Source organism: Fulmarus glacialis, unplaced genomic scaffold, assembly GCF_000690835.1.
Source record: "Fulmarus glacialis isolate BGI_N327 unplaced genomic scaffold, ASM69083v1 scaffold20992, whole genome shotgun sequence".
Lineage (NCBI taxonomy): Eukaryota > Metazoa > Chordata > Aves > Procellariiformes > Procellariidae > Fulmarus > Fulmarus glacialis.
The window spans coordinates 26,678-44,874 of record NW_009198824.1 but is presented as its reverse complement, the minus strand read 5'-3'; the positions used below and the strand labels follow the sequence as shown (position 1 = coordinate 44,874).

The following is an 18,197-nucleotide window of genomic DNA, read 5'->3' as shown; positions in this document are numbered from 1 at the left end:
GAAAGGAAGCTAATTAGACAGTGAATGATAAGCAGAACACTAGAGTTCATTTTTATTTGTAGTTTTTATATTCCAGTTTACTTGTGTAGCTAGATGAACTGTGCATAGTTAAAAATCAAGGGGAGAATAAGGGCATGAAAGATTATAAAAAAGAAATGAGGCAAAGAAAAAAAATCCAGTGGCACTCAGCTGAAAAAAAAACAAAGTAGTTATTAGCTGGAGGAATACCCAGTTTGACTCTGGTTATGTGGGAAAGTTTATTTTTTCTCATACAAAATCTAGCATCAGAGGAGACATTAAAATCCTATATTGAGGAAGTTGTCAGTATTGGCTAAAACTGAAGCTCTCACAAAGAAAAACACAGGCTGTATTCTCCTGCAATGCACCAATTTTTCATTTCCCAGAGATAGAAGTTATTGGAGTGTGCAGAACCCACTAAGGCTTATAAGGAAAGCTTGAGGTTTAGGTATAGATTATTCGGATATTTTTGGGTTTTACCTCATTTTTACACACTTCAGGGTCAATGAGTCAAAGGGCTTTGCAGTGGAAGAGCTGCAAATCAATGACTTTGCTGGTGGAATAGAAAGTCTCAGAGAAACATTTCAAATGTGCTGAGTACAAGCGGTCAGCTCTTCTAACAGGATTTGGAAAACCAACTGTTATCTTAAGGTCCAGTCAAAGGAGGGCTGCACATTTCCAACCCTTCACAAATTTCAGAAAACTCTTTTCCGGGTGGCTATCTGAAAGGACCTGAAAGCTGTTGAAAATGTAGCTTGCTTTATAACTATTAGATCAATCAATCTCAACTAAGCGATGAAAAAATAAAGTAGCCATAGTTGCCAGAATCTGCAAATATGTAGGAACGTGTATTGATACTGCTGCTGGGGGGATCTCACTGGCCTCTGTTACACCACCCAAGGCAGTAAAGTCAAACCAATGATTACAGGGACTGGGCTACAGGAACCACCTTGTTCTGGTTGGAAAAAAATATTGTTACTTATAACTGAAGCACTTAATCGTGGGTTTAATTTACAATCAGCTAGGTGTACCTAATCTGAAACACTCTTTATGAACTTTATTAGCCTCTCCAAAAGTCTATGGCTTAATTACAATTTCCATTTGGTTCATCAGTTCTTTGAAAATAACTCTGAGAAATCAGGTGTGTAAGCATTGGGACTTCTCTTGACAACATCTCTAGGCACCAAATCCTCAGTAAATTAGCAGATGTCTGAAGAAAGAGGAAAAATATTATGGTGAGTTTAATTATTAGGATACAAGTGATGGACTTTTTTTTTTTTTTTTTTTAATTTTGCAACTTATGCCCCATCTATCACAAATGTAGCATAACCCAATAATTACAAACTCTAAACTAGATTGGGTGGGTATCCCCACCGCAGGGTCTAGCTACTTAATGAATTTAGTCTTTGTTCCACAGTTGAAATTGATGATACCAGATAGTTTTTTTTCTTCCTGTACGTGTAGTGGCACTGCAAGTTTTACAAAAGTATCAAGACACTATCATGTAATAGAAAGGACTAGCACCAACTTTTCTTCTCTCTACTTGGATTTCCAAGAGTATGTATGTGTGTCATACACGCTTTTTTTTTTTTTTTAAAATAGTATCCTATTCCCAGCTTCTGCACAATTACTTTTAGCACAACTATCTCTTTGGAAACATGCCTTTTTGATTCAGGTGTGTGACTGACACACAAGCACTGTGATGGACTTTTGATACCTGCTGTTAAGTTACAGTGCCTTTTCGGAGGTCCCACTTGCATTATAGTTCTGATAAGAAGCAAACACAGAAAGACAAATATTTGGATTACAGTCCATTATGGCCATGGTAACTTCATATATAAATTGTAATAAGTATGTAAGTTTGAGGATGACTTCGTATACAGCTTCTATGAAGTTTTCACCTCCCTAGAACTCCAGACCAAACTTCGCTAAAATTAGCTCACAATTTTTCCTAGTTTTTCCTATGGACTCTCTCTTCTGTCAGAAATTAGCTCATCTGGGAAGTACAGCTATACCTTCCAATTAACACGTATAAATCATATTTAATGATTAGGAAGCAAATCCCAAGATTGTTCTCAAGTATAAATTCTGTAGCAGCATGTTTCAGATTTCATTCCCAGATGCCTCAAAAATTTGGCAGATAATCAGAGAAAAAGTATTAAAACCTGCTTGTTCTACTAAAGCATTAGATATTTTCCCCAATTTCTACAGCCTTTTCATTATGTATCTTAAAAGAGATGTGTTATGCTATTAAATACTATCTTTATGAAACACAAGATAGGGTAAATAATTGCAATGTATGGATTCAGTGTGACACTGAAATAAGTGAATACAACTTGGAACTGGACTTGCATAGAATAGCCTCAAATTTCATTATATTCCTTAATATGAATCTATTTTTAAAACCTGTGATATATCTGACAATATGCTGCAAATATCCCTGAATATAGTGATCTACAGTCAAGTAGTATTATGGAAACAAATTAGTTGTACACAGCTTAACTGCTAAAACCTGTCTATATCAGCTGATAATGATGTACAACCTATTGGCTTTTAATTAAGTAAATATAGCTTTTCATTTTTTCCTATTCATTCATTGAAATGGTATTTCAGGCCACAGAATGTTCAATGTCAAATCTTACTGAACTGCTTCCTTCAAAGGAAGGGATTGTCTTAATTCATAGGAATTAATAAAAACTTTGATAGGATTAAGTGTTCTCTTCTGTTGAAGGTTTTAGTAGAGAATTATGCAGGCAGCATAGAATGAATTTAAATGATCAATACATGTCCTCGTTAGCTAATTTCATTTTGACTCATTAAAAAACAGAGATAAATAATATAAAGTTCCAGACTTATTTATTAAATTGAAATGAATGAGCAATAAACCTGATTGTGTCCACTAGAAATTTATTGATGCAGAAGTAATGAATTCTTGATAAACTGCAGAGAAAGGCATAAGCATTTAAGCATAAGATAAACCCACTATAGACAGCCCCATGTGAAGGACAGAAGACTTGCCATTTAGACCAATTATAAAATCAATACCTGCTTTATTCAAGGATTTATTTGAAGATCACTAACTACTATCAAAATAGCAGTAGTTCCATTGTTCTCAAGTGGACTTAATCAAAACATGGCAAGGAGTGCAGTTAATGGATAAAAGTTTAACTACGAGTTGTTTCTCTTGTTTGGACAAGACAAATGAGGTTCAAAGACCATCAGACAAAGGAGAGACACTTGATCAATTAGTTTGATCAAGCTTTAATTATGTTTGCAGCATGGTAAAACTCAGATGGTTTTCAAATTAAGAGATGGGAAGTCTCACTTAGCATGGAACTTAGGATCACTTTAAATTTCAAAGATTTTCAACATCTTTCCAAAAAAAGGAACCTACACTGTACCAGTTTCCTGTTTATACCTATTTGTCTTCTCAAACTAGAGTTTAGATCTTTCCCCTGAGTAGTATCAGACACACAGGGAATTCCACTGGCTGTGAAAACCAAGGACCTGCTTGGAACAGGAGAAAAAGAGATACAGAGAGATTTTCAAGAAATATAATACTAATAAATTAAACCATAAAATTAATCCATAGGAGATAGAGCATCTTGAATCTTGGCAGGGATTCTCACGTTCTCACATACTTGCTTGTTTAAGGACAGATCTAGTGCAAAGCTGGGCTTTCATCTTAAGAGAACAGGATTTTATCATATTGTTTTAAAAAAAAAATTCTTTTAGTGGTCTTAGTGTGTCAGAGAAACATATAATATGCAAAATGCATATGAAAAGGATGTTTAAATTTAATATTTGAGACAAGTCATATGAAACTAAAATAGAAGCTGTACTAAAGAATATACTACTGCATGGAAGTTATATGCTTAATTCTTTTTGAAAGGTAATTTAATTTGTAATTACTCTTAATTTACAATAGACTATTTTAGGTTTGTAGTGACTGGTTTTCAGAACCAGAAATTATTGTACAGAAATTAGATCCATTGTATTTATTCAAGCTGTGCTTCAGTAGTATTAATTTTAATTAAGGCTGTATTAATGTGATTTTTGTGTATGTGAAGATTCCAGTATTTGCAACACTGTTGCATAAGAAAACCTATTAAATTTATCTGGTTTGTTGCCCCTGTGCTAAATACTCAGAGTCATTATTTTTTTCACTCCAAAAGGCAGGAAACTGCTGTTTTATGGATTCCATACAGAAGAATTTATGTTATTCTCTTGAAAAGAAGTGACAACAGGGAAGTCTGACCACTTCTCTGAAAATGTTGATGGCAAATACAGGTGACATTTAGAAATTGATTATCAGCCTTTTGATTTATAAGAAGATCCTTGATGGAATGCTTTGGATTAAAGCAGCAAATTTAATTCACATAGAAACAAAAATCAATGTATAAAAATTGCACTCACTCAGAAAATTCCTTATCCTTACTACTTCATCTTATTTTCCTAGCTGCTACCAGAATTGGGTCTTACTAAAAACCATAACATCATTTCTTTTTTGTGTGTCCTTCCACCATCTCATCAGTTAGCTATTTCACAATTTCCAACCTCTTCATAACCCCAGTTTTAACTTGAGCACTTTCAGTTTGGGGCACTGTTGCAAGAAAGCTGGCTTCTTTTTCCCCATCTGTCCCACCCTTACTCAAGTATCAGACTAAAAAACAATGCTAAATAATGTGAGTACAAATTCTTCCATAAAGGTCTTAGCAAGCTAGCTATAAGGTTTATAAATATCTGCCTCAAACAGATGCAAGTATGGATCATAAACATTATAAACATCTTCTGAAAATAAAACATTGTACAAGGCTTTGTTTCATTACCAGAAGTGCAATTATCTGAGACTGCCAATTGCTGCTTTGGCTGCATTCCCTGTATGCTGGAGAGGTAACTCCCTTGTAAGGATATATGGTGAAACAGGTGCAAAAGAAGACATGAAAATTGTGTGCAGATACATCACTAGAGAAGTTGGATGGCATGATTCACATTCGTTTCCTGGAGATGTTTAAAAACTTTCTGAAAACATTATGATCAAGCAGACAGAAGTGTTCTCTGGCTAAATAAGCGACTGGCCCAGAAAAGTCTAGGATTTGTAGCATGCGAAGTGTGAAATGAAGGATTGCGCCATCTTAGCCAAGTTAAATTCAGTCTTTTGCCGAGTCTTTGAGGCTGATCTTGAAGGACAGGATGGAAAAGTCATTAAAAACAAAAGCAATGAAAGAAAAGAAAAGAAAACCCAGAACAAATAACCGCAAGTATCTGCTGCATGACCCTAGACACCCGGTAATATTACCTACTGGCTCAGGTGCTGAGGGTCACGTTCAGACCACATGAAATACAGTTTTAAAATATGAACAGATGAAATGATATTAATGGAGATAGAATCTCATAAAAATACTAAATAGAGAAGCAAGCGGTGTGGCACGCATGACAAGGTTTAAAAAAATTTAAAGATTAGTTTTTTCCTAGTTTGCTCCTAGGGAACAATGGCATGAAACCCCCAAATCCAGAAATCATACATATTTCTGAATTTTACATCATCAGTGAATTATCTTAAACCCACACTTGCCCTTAACGTTGCTGCTGTCCTTACCAGACATACCCACCCTGGATAATTTGTTGTACTGTATTAAATCACACAAATATTTGTTTTGGTTTTGGAAAAAATAAAAAGTTTTTTTCAACTTATTATAGTTAAGAAGTATACAGATGACTTTCAGGAGAAAAGGATACTTCTCTCATTACGTTCTGAATTAATCTGAATCTCAACAAGTACCCAACAGGCCTTTATTATGCATTTAATTTAAATTACATTAATGTGTAACTCAGGAAGAAAAGTGAATCGTTTCTAGCAGCAAGACATCAGCTGTCCTTGCTCGCTACCTAAAAGAGTCAATTTTACAGCAAGCTGCAGCTACTCTGCTCCTACTGTATTTGATGTGGGTTTGAGAATGTTTCAGGGGATTTACTGTTTTGGTACCTGTTTGTCCCTTTTTAATAAGTGTAAGATGATGGGTTTTAAACAGAGATAATAATTCAGGAAAGCTATAAGTTCTTTTATATAAAGACTTTAATCAGGAGCATGACATTTCTTTTGAAACAAGAGCAGCTTCTTAATTTCTTTTGCCTGGAAGGAACTGACTTCCCTGATTTAGTTTGATGTGTTACTGCTTTTTGACTAATGTCCTAATCCTCCTAGTAAATTTTCGCTCAGTTACATAGTCTGGTTTTCATAGAAGTTTCAAAATTATGAAAATGATACACTTTGTAGGTGGGTAGAAAGAAAAGGAAGGCTTTTAAGACATGTTTACTCTGCCATCAAAAAGAGAAATGCACCACTATGTGTGAATAATATTAATCTCAGTCCTATATTAGGTACTGGCTATACTTTAGAAATAATGGCATGGACTTTATCCTAGGTCTGCTGCGAGAATCTCAAGGGAGTTTATACAGCTCTCCCTGATACACATTTCCATGGTTTTACTGTGATTGGTATCTGAACTAGTAAGATTAAAAGTTGTTCAGGAATGTCTCTGCAGGCTGCAGTACCTACAGTTGAAGCTCAGTCATGCTCTTTCTAGCTGCAAGCTAAGATCTTCCTACATAAACCAGCAACTGGAATTTACAGAAATGACTGAGATTACACTCCACGTTACACTAAAATACACAGCAAAATAACAAATTAAATACAAAGTGAAAATGCAATTAAATAAATATTAGAATGGAAACTGATCAGTGAGATATCAAAGCTGTTCTCTTAACTGCCTCTCAAAAGAAAGTTGAAGAACAGGTGACTATTTGAAAAAACTCCTCTCCAAATCCACTTTCTCTGGTTCGTCTCCAAGCATCATCTTAGTCTGAAAACCTAGGAAAAAGTTGAGGGCACTAGCCAGCCAGCTGATCAAAAGTAACAGCCATGATGACTTTCAAGCATTTGTCTGTCTCTCAGACTATGGCATAAATCTTCTAGGGCCTCTGTAACCACCTGCATCATTGTCTCTGACTTGGGACCTATGACATAAAGGTGACATTTTTGAGGAAAATGCTCTTTACACACCAAACCTTGGTTCATATCCTGTATTTTAAACTTATCAGTCACAGTGACATTTCTGATACCCAAATTATGCTCTTTATCTGCAGCTACACTCTCCTGGTTTCACTGTCATATAGCTGTTCTTTTTTCATGTCTCCCGTTCCTGTAGTGCACTGCTGCACTGTCCTTTTGGACTGATGGCTTGCTTCCCTCTTCTATCCCTTCCATCACCTTAAACTATCTCTTTTTTTTTTTTAAATAAAATGCAGATTTAATATTCATAAATCATTTTCTATATGTAAAGGTTCTGTACCAGCCCTGTAGCCAGGTAGGTAAGAAATAAAGCAACTGGGGACCAGGACATCTGCAAAAAAACCCTGGAAAATATTTATTTATTCACCTAAACAAAAAGAGCAAATAATGAAATATTTAGTCCTCAAAATTCATTTTCAGTAAAAAAAAAAAATTAAATTGGGGTGGATTTTGAACAATATTGTCACTGTCCCTGGCCTCTGAATTTTTATCAAAAGATGAAAAACTAAATAAAAAAAAAAATCATTAACCCCAGATTCTTATCCAAACATTAGCTAATTTTCCAAAATCAGCTCTCCAGAGTTGCAGCAACATTTCTATGAGTTTTATGGGGGGCTTGAAAAGCCATTAGAAATTGTAATTAGCTCTAGCATCACCCTCCTCTTTTCAGTCTGTTCCTCTTTTATTTTTTATTCTTTTTAATAGAAGCTTCTGGCTTTTACTGTGAGAGTAAATTCGTAACAACGTTTTCAAAATGAGTATTTCACTAACTAGTGAGAGGAGCTGGTTAGCCAAAGTATCAACCTCTCTGTTCTTCTATTTATATCTCCTAAAGTTAGAAGCCTACATTGCTGACTGTAAGCCAGTCCTTTGCCTCTATTATTTCCTAGGTATGTCTACAGCCAGATTAAAAACATCTGCTGGACCCGGCAAATTTATCCACAGTTCAGCCAAAGCTCTTAATCAGATTCAATTTCCTCTTGTCCTGGTCCCTTTAATTCTCTCCTTATTGTCTGCCTATATCTTAACTTGAAACTTCAACAATTCATCTTCTCTTCCAAACGGGGCAATAGCATCTCATTCCCAGATTCAAAACCCTTAGATCCATTTCTGCAGCTAATATAAAAGCTGTCTGCACCTTTGAAGTTCTCAGGTTCATAGAAACTTTCTGTGTCTGTTCTATTTGTAGCTCCCATCAACATCAGATGGCAGATTGTTTTCTGTCCTCCTTCCTTATTTTATGTCAGACAATAATGTCCCAGTCGTCTTATATCTAATTCCTGTGGTTTGAATCTTTCACTTCAAATGATTTTCTCTACCTGATGTTCTAAATCCTACCTAAAAATCCATTTCTTCTACTGCTCTTTCTATTCCACAGTCACAAATGCAAGCTGACCCTGTCCAAGTTTATTATTTTTTATTTGAAACTTTCTTACTGTATTCACCTCTTCTACAGGTATCATCAATCTAACTTTACTTCCCCAAAATGATTAGTTAAGTATCTTTTCCCAGTGTCACAGTGGAAGATATGGTCCATATTCGGTTTCATTGGTAATGATACCAAACTCTGTACACAGAAAATGAAAGCTTAACTCTAGGTAAGGGAAACAGATACCATTCTGTAAAGCAAAAGAGTGTGATTATTGAGTTCTCACAGTTTAATTGGAAGTCTTGTGACATTTGACATTCTTTCTCAAAGTTTTAGCTCTCAAAGGTAGTTGATTATTTAAGACCCTCTTTTTTTTTTTCAAATTTTGTTTCAGGTGGACTTTGAGAAGCAACTCAGACAAATCTTGTTTAGACAGTGTATGACTCCCACAGCTCAAAGCCAACAATATCTAACCTACATTAAAACCAACATCTAAACTACATTAAAAACAGCGTGGAAATATGACCAAAGTGAAGTTGAAAGGCTTAGGGAGCAAAAAAGCAGATTAAAAAAAAAGATTTTTTTTAAAGTATTTTTAGCTATGCCGATAATTTTGGTTGTGTGACTCATACCTTGAGAAACCTTTGAGATAGTAATAGTCAAAGACAGGTATCTTCTGATTCAAGAAATCAGACACCACAAATCTATTCACTAAAAACCCCAAACTGAGTGTACACACATCTGCAGTCTTCAATAGTAGAACAATATAAAGTATAGATCCTGCAAAAAAGGGAGGCGGGCCCCAACCCCCGGCCCTACAGCCCTTTAACTTGTTCCCAGACTACCCCAATGTTCCACAGAGGCCGACATTTATCAGTGGCCCGCTCACAGGCAGAGCGGCCCCACTGGCACTCACCACCGGCCGGTGCACGTCCCAGAACGCTCGCTCCTGGCTGTCAAGAATCTTCCTCTCTATCTTGTCTCTCTTCTTGTCCACTCTGTCAATGTTATAGGATATTTAAAAGAAGTGGTGTTGATGACAGTAATTTTAAACATAACAAGTGTCCAACCACTTTTCCCTCCCTTTCTCCCTCCCTTTCTCCCTTCAAAAAGCATGCAAAACCAAAACTCCTCATCTTCAAAGGAACTTACTTTGCTTGTGCTTCAGCTTGCATAAAAATAAACTCCCATTTCCGAGCAAATGCTCGCTGTAGCCTGGCCAAACTCTCCTGAAAATACATCACAATTTTAGTGGGTTAGGTTGTAAGTTACTTACCATTTAATAGCTTTTAGTTTATCTTTCCCTCTTCCCCTCGCCCACCCCAAGATGTAATACAAGTTGTGATATCTGTGCCGGTGTAAATGTACCTTACTTATCTGATATAAAGTCTTTGCTTGACACCAAATGGGATGGAATACTAGATCTATCTACTTTTGAATGCGCCAACTATTTTAGTTTTGAAACTCTGATGACAAGGGTGGATGCAACCTTCAACAAAACATGGGATTTCTGAAGGATTTTTATATACTGGGTGCTGGCTGAGTAATTTTGTAATAACACAAAGAAACATTCTTGTTTTGAAAGAACCTAATACTGAAAGATAACAGCAGTACTTTCCATACTGGATGATCCACATAACAATTCCCATCAGTCATCTATACAAATGGTTTGCATTGAACAGTGTTGGCTGCTTATCAATTTATTTAAAATACAATAATAAGAATCTATCAATATTTTGGTAGTATAGGAATCTTCCAAGACCTCCACAGCTATCCTCATTTTAAAAAAAAGCGGACTATAGTTCTTCACTACTGCACAGGAAATATGTATATCCTACAGCCCACTAATAATAACAGAAAGAAGACTTGTAAAATCTTAGCAAAATTTTTTCCTCCAGTGATGCTGGAACAGCTTCACTATCTGTAACAGAGCTTTTCTAATCTCCCTCCAGCTTAAATGGCAGCAGTATGTAGTCTGTTAACATGGAGAAGGTTCTTAACTTCCTCCAAAAAGACCCGAGTTACCTTCCTGCACTGCTTTTACTGAGACTAAGTGAAAAATTGTAAGCTTCCTAACAAAAAGTGTTGCTTTAACTGTATTTCTGTGCATTGCAGGTGCATCTCTATGACATACTTACTGAAAAGCAAGACTGCAGAGAGTGAAGAGGAGACTTTCTAGAGATCTTGTCAATACCAGTAAAGGCTCTCGTGGATTGTATACTGGAGGTGAATTTTCTAAGGCATGTAAGTATAAAATTATGCATACCCCACAGTGCAGTACACTGAAAAGCAAGCTTGTGCCAGAAGCAGCAATAAAGCGTGTCAGCATGGTGCTGCGGCTGGAGTATTTGGCATGTTGAGAGGCCTGGCTGACTATCCTGCTATCATGTCACAGTAGCACAGCTGGACAGCTTTCAGCGCAGAGCCAGGGCTGTTCATGAATTTTATGTTGACATTTTCCTGAAAAATTCAGGAACTTTTGGGGGGATAGGGATGGAATTCAATACATGTGTCTCCTTCGCGAGTGCCATTCTCATCAGCTAATCAAACTCCCTCTTTTGCCGGCTCTTCCTGGCCCCAATTATCTTTGCCTGGGGCACAACAGAACTTTCAGGGAGTGGGAAGTGCTTCTAGTCTGACCTTCTTTGCCTCTCGTGTAACTGATGGGACAAGGGCTCAAGCACCAGCATCACTTTAAAGAATGAGATTTATATTTCTACAGCTACCAAGTGCTTTTGAAAGTGTTGCCAGAGATCCTTCATTCAAACCCTACACGGTGTAGAGTACAATTGCTTTCAAACACTCGAGGTGTATTTAGGATTTGTGAACAGTTATTTCTGATCTTGGCATGATGATTTGAGCAGAGTAAGATTAGAGATGGATCAAAATCTCAACTTTTGCCCAGCTAGCCTTCACTACAATCTCTGAAACAGCATTTATGACTACTGAGCACTGTCAGACCCACATGCTGGCAAAAGTGGATAACTAATAAATTTTCACACATAATGCCTATAGTTCTCATGCTTAACATTATTTCACATGCTCGTTAGACCCAGCAGAGAAATTTACTTTTCCCCAGGTACTTACAGCTTCATAGTCTGCTAGCTCTAGCCTTGCTTTGTTTTGCATTGTCCGCTTGCAGAGGTAAACAGCTGGAACAGAATAAAATAACACAGAATTTGCTACTATCTCACAAACACAGCAGACCAGAAATCTAGAGGCTTCATCTCTATTTTATTGCTAGTTTTTTTTTTTTTTTAATTTCTCCCTCTATTCTAAAAAGCTTTAAATACAGGACCAATGCTACCAGTATTGTAACTAAAATTATGGGTCAGATACAGAGATTCATTAAATAATTATAAAATCTGCTTTATGCAACAGACATCATATACAAAATGCATGAGATACTTGGGGCGACGTTGTTTAATGGCCAGGGAACTAGCACATTAAAGAAAAAATAGCAAAAACATTTTTTAAACTGAGTGTGTATAACTCATAATGCGTAAGAGTTTTATCAGGAGCTGCTGCTATATTAGTTTTTAGAACTAATTTTTTAAGAAATTTTTTTCTTAAAAGAAAGGACGTGTATACATGGTTTTATTTATTTTTACTTTATATTTAGAAATCACAAAATTTCAACCTAAGAAGCTTTTAGCTAAAAATTAATTCCAGATAAAATTCAAGTCTCATAGAGATCAGTCTGCTATAACCAATATTTAAAACAGAAAATAATGTGAGACCAAAAAATGAAAAAAGTGTATCATGTGTTAGATATAATGAGAAAAAATATTCTTTCGTTTATTTTCTAGATCAGCAGAGCTGTTCTGCCTCCACCTCATTCAGACAGAGCAGAATCTTAACTAATAAAATGGAATACTGACATCTAAATACTGAAGGACGCAAGGACGAAAATGAAACTCAAGACTACATAAACAGCACAGTGGTTTGCATCACGTTGCTTGATCCCGAAATCTTCATGCACTCCATTACCCTTGAATGAAGTACATTTGCAGTAGACTTTATTTAGCAACAATACTTCACATCAACTCTGAATATTGTACAGCTTCCCCCACCAGTAAGACGAGTGCAGCACAATTCTTATTGTGCAATATTTACCCACTTCATTACTTCAGAGCAACTTCTCATGTGTGAGATGGAGGTATCTTTTGGTCAGTGTAGGTAAGAAAACCTTGACAATCAGCAAAAAGAGCCCATATTTACTGGTTGTGGTTAGGAATGTTCCTGCTTCTTGACTGCCAGCTTGTCCACCACAGGAGCAAAGAGGAATAATTTCGCATAGGAACCTAACTCTTGCAATCACTAGGAAGAAGGAAGTGCTCATCTTACATATAGCTTTGATTTTTAAGGTAGTCAAACCAATTATATTTTACAACTCCATGGAAACATTTATTTCTGACAAGTCACCTGCAAATGCATGCAAACCCACTCCAGTGGATGCTATTTCAGTGGAACGGATGACAAGCACTTCTAATAACTCCAGCTGCAATAACAGGTGTTAGTTGATGTAAAATGAAGCTATATTTTAATGCAGTTTTTGTCTTCCCCCCCTCCCCCTCTCATTTTGTGTGTGTTATCTGGTCTATTTTCTGCCATACTTTTTCACTTTCCACTCCCATAAGAAACCATGGTCTCTTTCTTTATTCCCTGCACTTCTGGCTCCAAAGCAATTTCTGTGCCTACAAAATCTACAAATACAGATACAAATCCATGTCACACACCAAGTATAGCAGACAAACAGTTTCTATAGTCTCAGTTTCCATGCATTTTAATATTAGTATACACTTACACTAGTGCATTGGCATGCATGCTGAAATGTCACAAAAAGATGAGGGGATGAATTCTGGACCCCTTGTACCTAGGTTACATCCACAATCAGTACAGTGGTAAGAGAATACTGAGGAGAGAGATGGTCATTGACATTTAGCTCCTTTTACAGTGAAGCATTTTCCTCTTTTCCTTCAAAATTGGTTATTTCATTGAACAAGAAAAAAAAATCCTTAAACCCCTTTAAAATATTAGCAATAAAATACATATTTAATAGAAATGTAGACAGTTCTGAGAATTCCAGGCACCAAATTTTGTCTAGTCCAACCAATCTAATATCATCTGAACAGAAATAAAACAAACTCCCTGTTCTCTGCACTTGATTAAGCCCTTGTAAACCACATTCTCATGGTCCCTGTATAGGCACCTTTAGTTAGCTTAGCACTTCCTTGAGTACCATTGGGGGTATATTTTGGGATTAGCATCTCCTGCTACCTCCAACAAAAATCGTTGCTGCAAAGTGGCTGACTGTCCATCTTTCTGTCAGGGTAGGCTTTAACAAAAAAGCATCTTCAGATCACAGAGTTCTCAACACTGGCAAAACAACCACCAGGTCACCAGGAGCCTGAGAGAGGAATTAGCTTGCCACACTATTAATTTAATACTGTGTCTAAGAAAACTCTTGTCTTCAGTGTGTGACCGTACTGCAGTATTTTCCCTGCAGGGTTCTTTTAATGACCCTTTTTGCTCCAGCTCCATAGCAAATAGTCCATATAAGAACATTTGTTTTTCGTTATGAGTATATCTTAGCCGAGACTCAAAAAATCATGTTCATCCCTCAGACCTTTTTTCTCTGGAATATCCAGATCCCCTCCCATTCAGGAGCCTAAAGGTTATAATACCTGTGGCTTGGATTCTTTATGTCAGAAATGTTGCTATGTGCCAGTGTGGATAAGGCAGAATATGCCCAAGAAAGATTTAGTTATTTGGGAAATACAACATATCCACTAGTGTAGAAGAAAATAGTCCTGAAAGACATTCCTACTCTTTGACTCAATTTACTGCCATTGCTATGTGCTAACAAGTGTTTGAGGATCTATTTAAGGGCTACTTGTAGTCACATGAGAAGCTGGCAGCAGCTCAGTAATTTGAGTTCACCAGTTCACACACTCGTTATCATATTCTTTGGCTTGCCTGTAAAAAAATTCACTAGCATGTTGGAAAGCAAGAAGAATGTGAAAATCACTCTCATTTTCAGCCAGAACATTTCAAGACACAGAGAAATGAGGTTTTGTTCTTCTGACTTTTAGAGCAATGAGATCTGAAATATGGATACTCTCATCTTTCGCAGGTACCACTCCTTTTCTGCACCAAAACACATGTGAAGTAACCGCATGTGCCCACTAGCCTGACCTTGAGCATTTGGGGAGGATGTCAGGCAGTTTCCCTCTCAAAGCAGAGTCATGACCCCTCAGTATTTCAGAGGATGACAGTGTCTGCTTTTCTAATTCCATGGTTTGTATGAATTGTCAGCATTTTTACAGCTTCATACAGAAGTACAATCTGCAAGAAGGGTCTCCAACAAAAAGCTCCTCTATTTCTTTATATAGTTCTCTATTTATCTACCCCCCAAAGGTCCTGGTCAGGGCCCTCAGCACACCAAGGAGCTGTAATTGCCCTGAGCAGTCCATGCAGGGTCTCCACTGAGGCCCCCTGCACCAGGAGCTGTGCTTAAGCTCAGCTACTTCCCCGGGCCCCAGCTTGAGTTACATTGAGGATATGCCTCTAACCAGCCCTGTAACTTATCAATGCTGCCCTGGCTTCCTGGCTTGACCTTGGACCTTCCTGGTCACTTGAGACTTTGTTGGTGAGAGCATTGCTCCTACCTGCACTGTTGCCACCCTCAGTTCTTGCTTACCTTCCCTTGCAGAGCTGCCCGCTCTTGCTACTCCCTGACAAAGGTGCTGAAAAATGTTTAACATATGGATGAATGATATGCAAGGAACAGGGTCTGATTAATAACCTCAATTTGCTAAATATGGACTGCCACATACACTCTTATTTTTAGAGCCAGTGTATTCTGATGGATTTTGCAATCAACATAATTGCCTCCACTAAAGTGAATTATATATTAGATGCTATAGCTTGTGCTTTAGAAGCGACTGATTATCATGAGAAAACAGATTTGCCAATAATTTGAAAGGCAATATTAATATGCAACATTTCATAATGAAAGATGGTCAGTGATTTATATAAATGGGCATTTGAACCACCAACCAGTACTAAATCACACTTTGGTAGCTGTGCAGTAAACACAGACTACTCACTCTTGAAAATTCTGTTCAGGCATTCACAAAACGTGGGCAATGTGAGAGCTTAAAGTGAGACTGCAAAGTGTTCTAGTGACAGTTGCATGAAGAAGGTGTCTGGGTTTTCCCTCTTGCAAGTTTTTAAACTGTTACACCCAAAATAACCCGTTTTCATGGTTAGCTACCTGTTTCCTATTCTTGACTGTTCACTTGTACTTGAAAACACCTAAGAAACCTCTATAGATTTTTTTCTTTAAATAAGAACATAGTGATAATGGCAGGTTTCATTCCAGAATCAAGAAACTGGACAGAGTACACATTATATTACACACACTTACTGAAAAAAATCAGAGCTTTCACCCAAAAGTTAAACTGGGGAACTTAAGCTTGTTGCTAAACAGGGGCTAAATCTTCCCTCTCACCACAGCAGAGAAAAAGCCTCAGCTAAATTCAGTGGAAGTACAACTGGGCCTCTGAAGACCACGGATAATGCCACCTACACATCCACCACCATGTACACAAACTTAAACTCCTTACATAATTGTCCCAGTGCCAGTGGTGTTACAGCTTGATTCAGCCCCAGGTGGTGGGTGTAACTTTCAGTGAACACTCATTATCTCCACTGAGGCCAGATTAAATTTATACTCTCCGTGAGTCAAAATTCTGGTTTCAGAGTCAGTGTGTACATGCCTAGTCAGTATTTAAAGAGCAGAGAAAATAGAAAGTACTGCTTGGTGTAAGGGTTTCAAAGTGCCCTGTGGGCAAACAGTTCTCCCTCCATACGCAAATGGCTGCGTCAGATGGAGAATTATGGGACAATCGGCACAGAGCGTGACTGCAGGATGGAGAAAATGAAATCAACTATCTTACTTAAATGTAAGGATTTCTAGGGGTATTTATACTATCTTGAGATCACCTCTGCTTTTACACAATAATAATAAAAAAAAATTTTTGCTCTTAGGAACAGCTATTGAGTTTCACTTAGTCTTAAAAAAAAGATGACAACTTTTAGGTGGGCAAATGCATCACCAGTCAACCTCATGTATCTATAAAAGAACTACGCTCTTTAGTAAATGCTAATAACATTAAGTTAGAAGGAAGACCATGATAGCTTATATGCACTAAATTGCCAAATGGTCAAAAACATAACTTCTGAAACACTCCACCTTTCTCTACTGTTTACTCTTTGATCACACTATTTCCATAACATTTAAGGAATGCAATTTGTTTATAGATTTAGATAGGTAGAGGATTTTCTTGTACAAAGCAAGGGCAAGAAAGAAACCAAATTTCAAACTAGCAGAGAGCTCAAGATTTAGAAAAAGGCAAATTCATCTTCAACACACAAAAGTCCCCAGATGATGTTAGCCTGGGAAAGTCCTGCAGGGCGACAAAAAGAGGTACAGAAGAGAGGTCATGCAACCTACATAAACTATAGGATCAGATAAAGAATAACCTGCTGTCAAATCTAATTTAAATTTGCATCCATTGAATTATTTCATACTACTTGATATTATCGTAATGCATTCAATTTGCATTCAAGAATTTAACACCCTGCTTTGGCACAAAAAGAAAAAGCTTTTACCTCCTCTTAGGGCTCTCTGAGTTAAGAGGGACTCAAATGCACTTGCTAAAAAGCTTCTAAGAAGAGGAGGTGCAACAAATCCAAACTGATTGTGCATAGAAACCAATTAGGGCATGTGCAATCCAAGGCAAGGCTGAGGATGTCAGAAGGTGGAGAGTATTTTCTTCTAAAATGCAAAAATCAGCTACAGGGGTTGCATCAGAAGGTGGCCATTACCTGACAAAGTGGGCAATTACTCAGTGCCCACCTGGCAAAGGGCTATCAGTGGCAAGACTACAGAAAAAAGCATTTGTTGTCACTGCTCCCTTCATGGCCTGAAAGCTCTAATTTCTGTATTGATAATGAAACAGACCTATTTAGTTTACTCAACAAGGTAATTTGAAAGCAATTCTGAAAATTATGAGTTATTTTTATAAATCTCAGAACTTATTTTGATATGAAATTTTACCTCTATTTTATCTCTATCTCTATCTAGGGGACCTAGATGCAGATTATCAATGCTTTTAAAGTAATGCTTTTAAAATAATGCTGCAGAAAACATATACTTGGGTCAGTTTCCTTTTCATAGGTGTGCATACAAATGCATTGGCCAAACACATTTTCCATACCCCACATATTACGGAAATAAGTTACATATTCATGGAAAGAAAAATTCAGGTAAGTACAAAACTCCGAAGCAGTGAGCTGACTGGAAACCATTTTCAGGAAATGCCTCCTGCTTACAAAGCCCTCGCTATGGTGGTTTGTCAGTGTCAGAATTAGCAAGGACCAGAACAAAATTCAGGACATGCTTGTTGAAGTGAGACACTCTTTTCATCATTTATATGACAATTTATATGACTAATGAGTGAATTGTGTAGCTCTGCAGAGAAATATAACGGGATATGAATTTAGAGTGGAAAAAAATCTTGTAGGTCACCTCTTCCATCTTTCTGCTAATGCAAGTCTCTTTCCTAAAGCTCATTTGATTCGGTTCTGCCCAGATTAAATTTTTTGCATAGCAAGCACTGGCCCCAGCCACATTTTCTTGAGGGACTATTCTCCTTGATAGACTGTACT

At 37.1% G+C, this 18,197-nt stretch overlaps 1 protein-coding gene across 1 annotated transcript in view; it reads right to left on the bottom strand.

Moving 5' to 3' along the window:
- RGS7 (regulator of G-protein signaling 7) overlaps positions 1-18,197 on the bottom strand; it is a gene marked incomplete at its 5' end in the record, with an annotated part of 68,824 nt that overhangs the window by 32,666 nt on the left and 17,961 nt on the right. Inside the window, 3 exons of the mRNA XM_009573052.1 lie at positions 9,376-9,457; positions 9,612-9,688; positions 11,547-11,611. Of these exons, the coding sequence (XP_009571347.1) occupies positions 9,376-9,457; positions 9,612-9,688; positions 11,547-11,611 (224 nt within the window). The remainder of the gene's footprint in view (positions 1-9,375; positions 9,458-9,611; positions 9,689-11,546; positions 11,612-18,197) is intronic.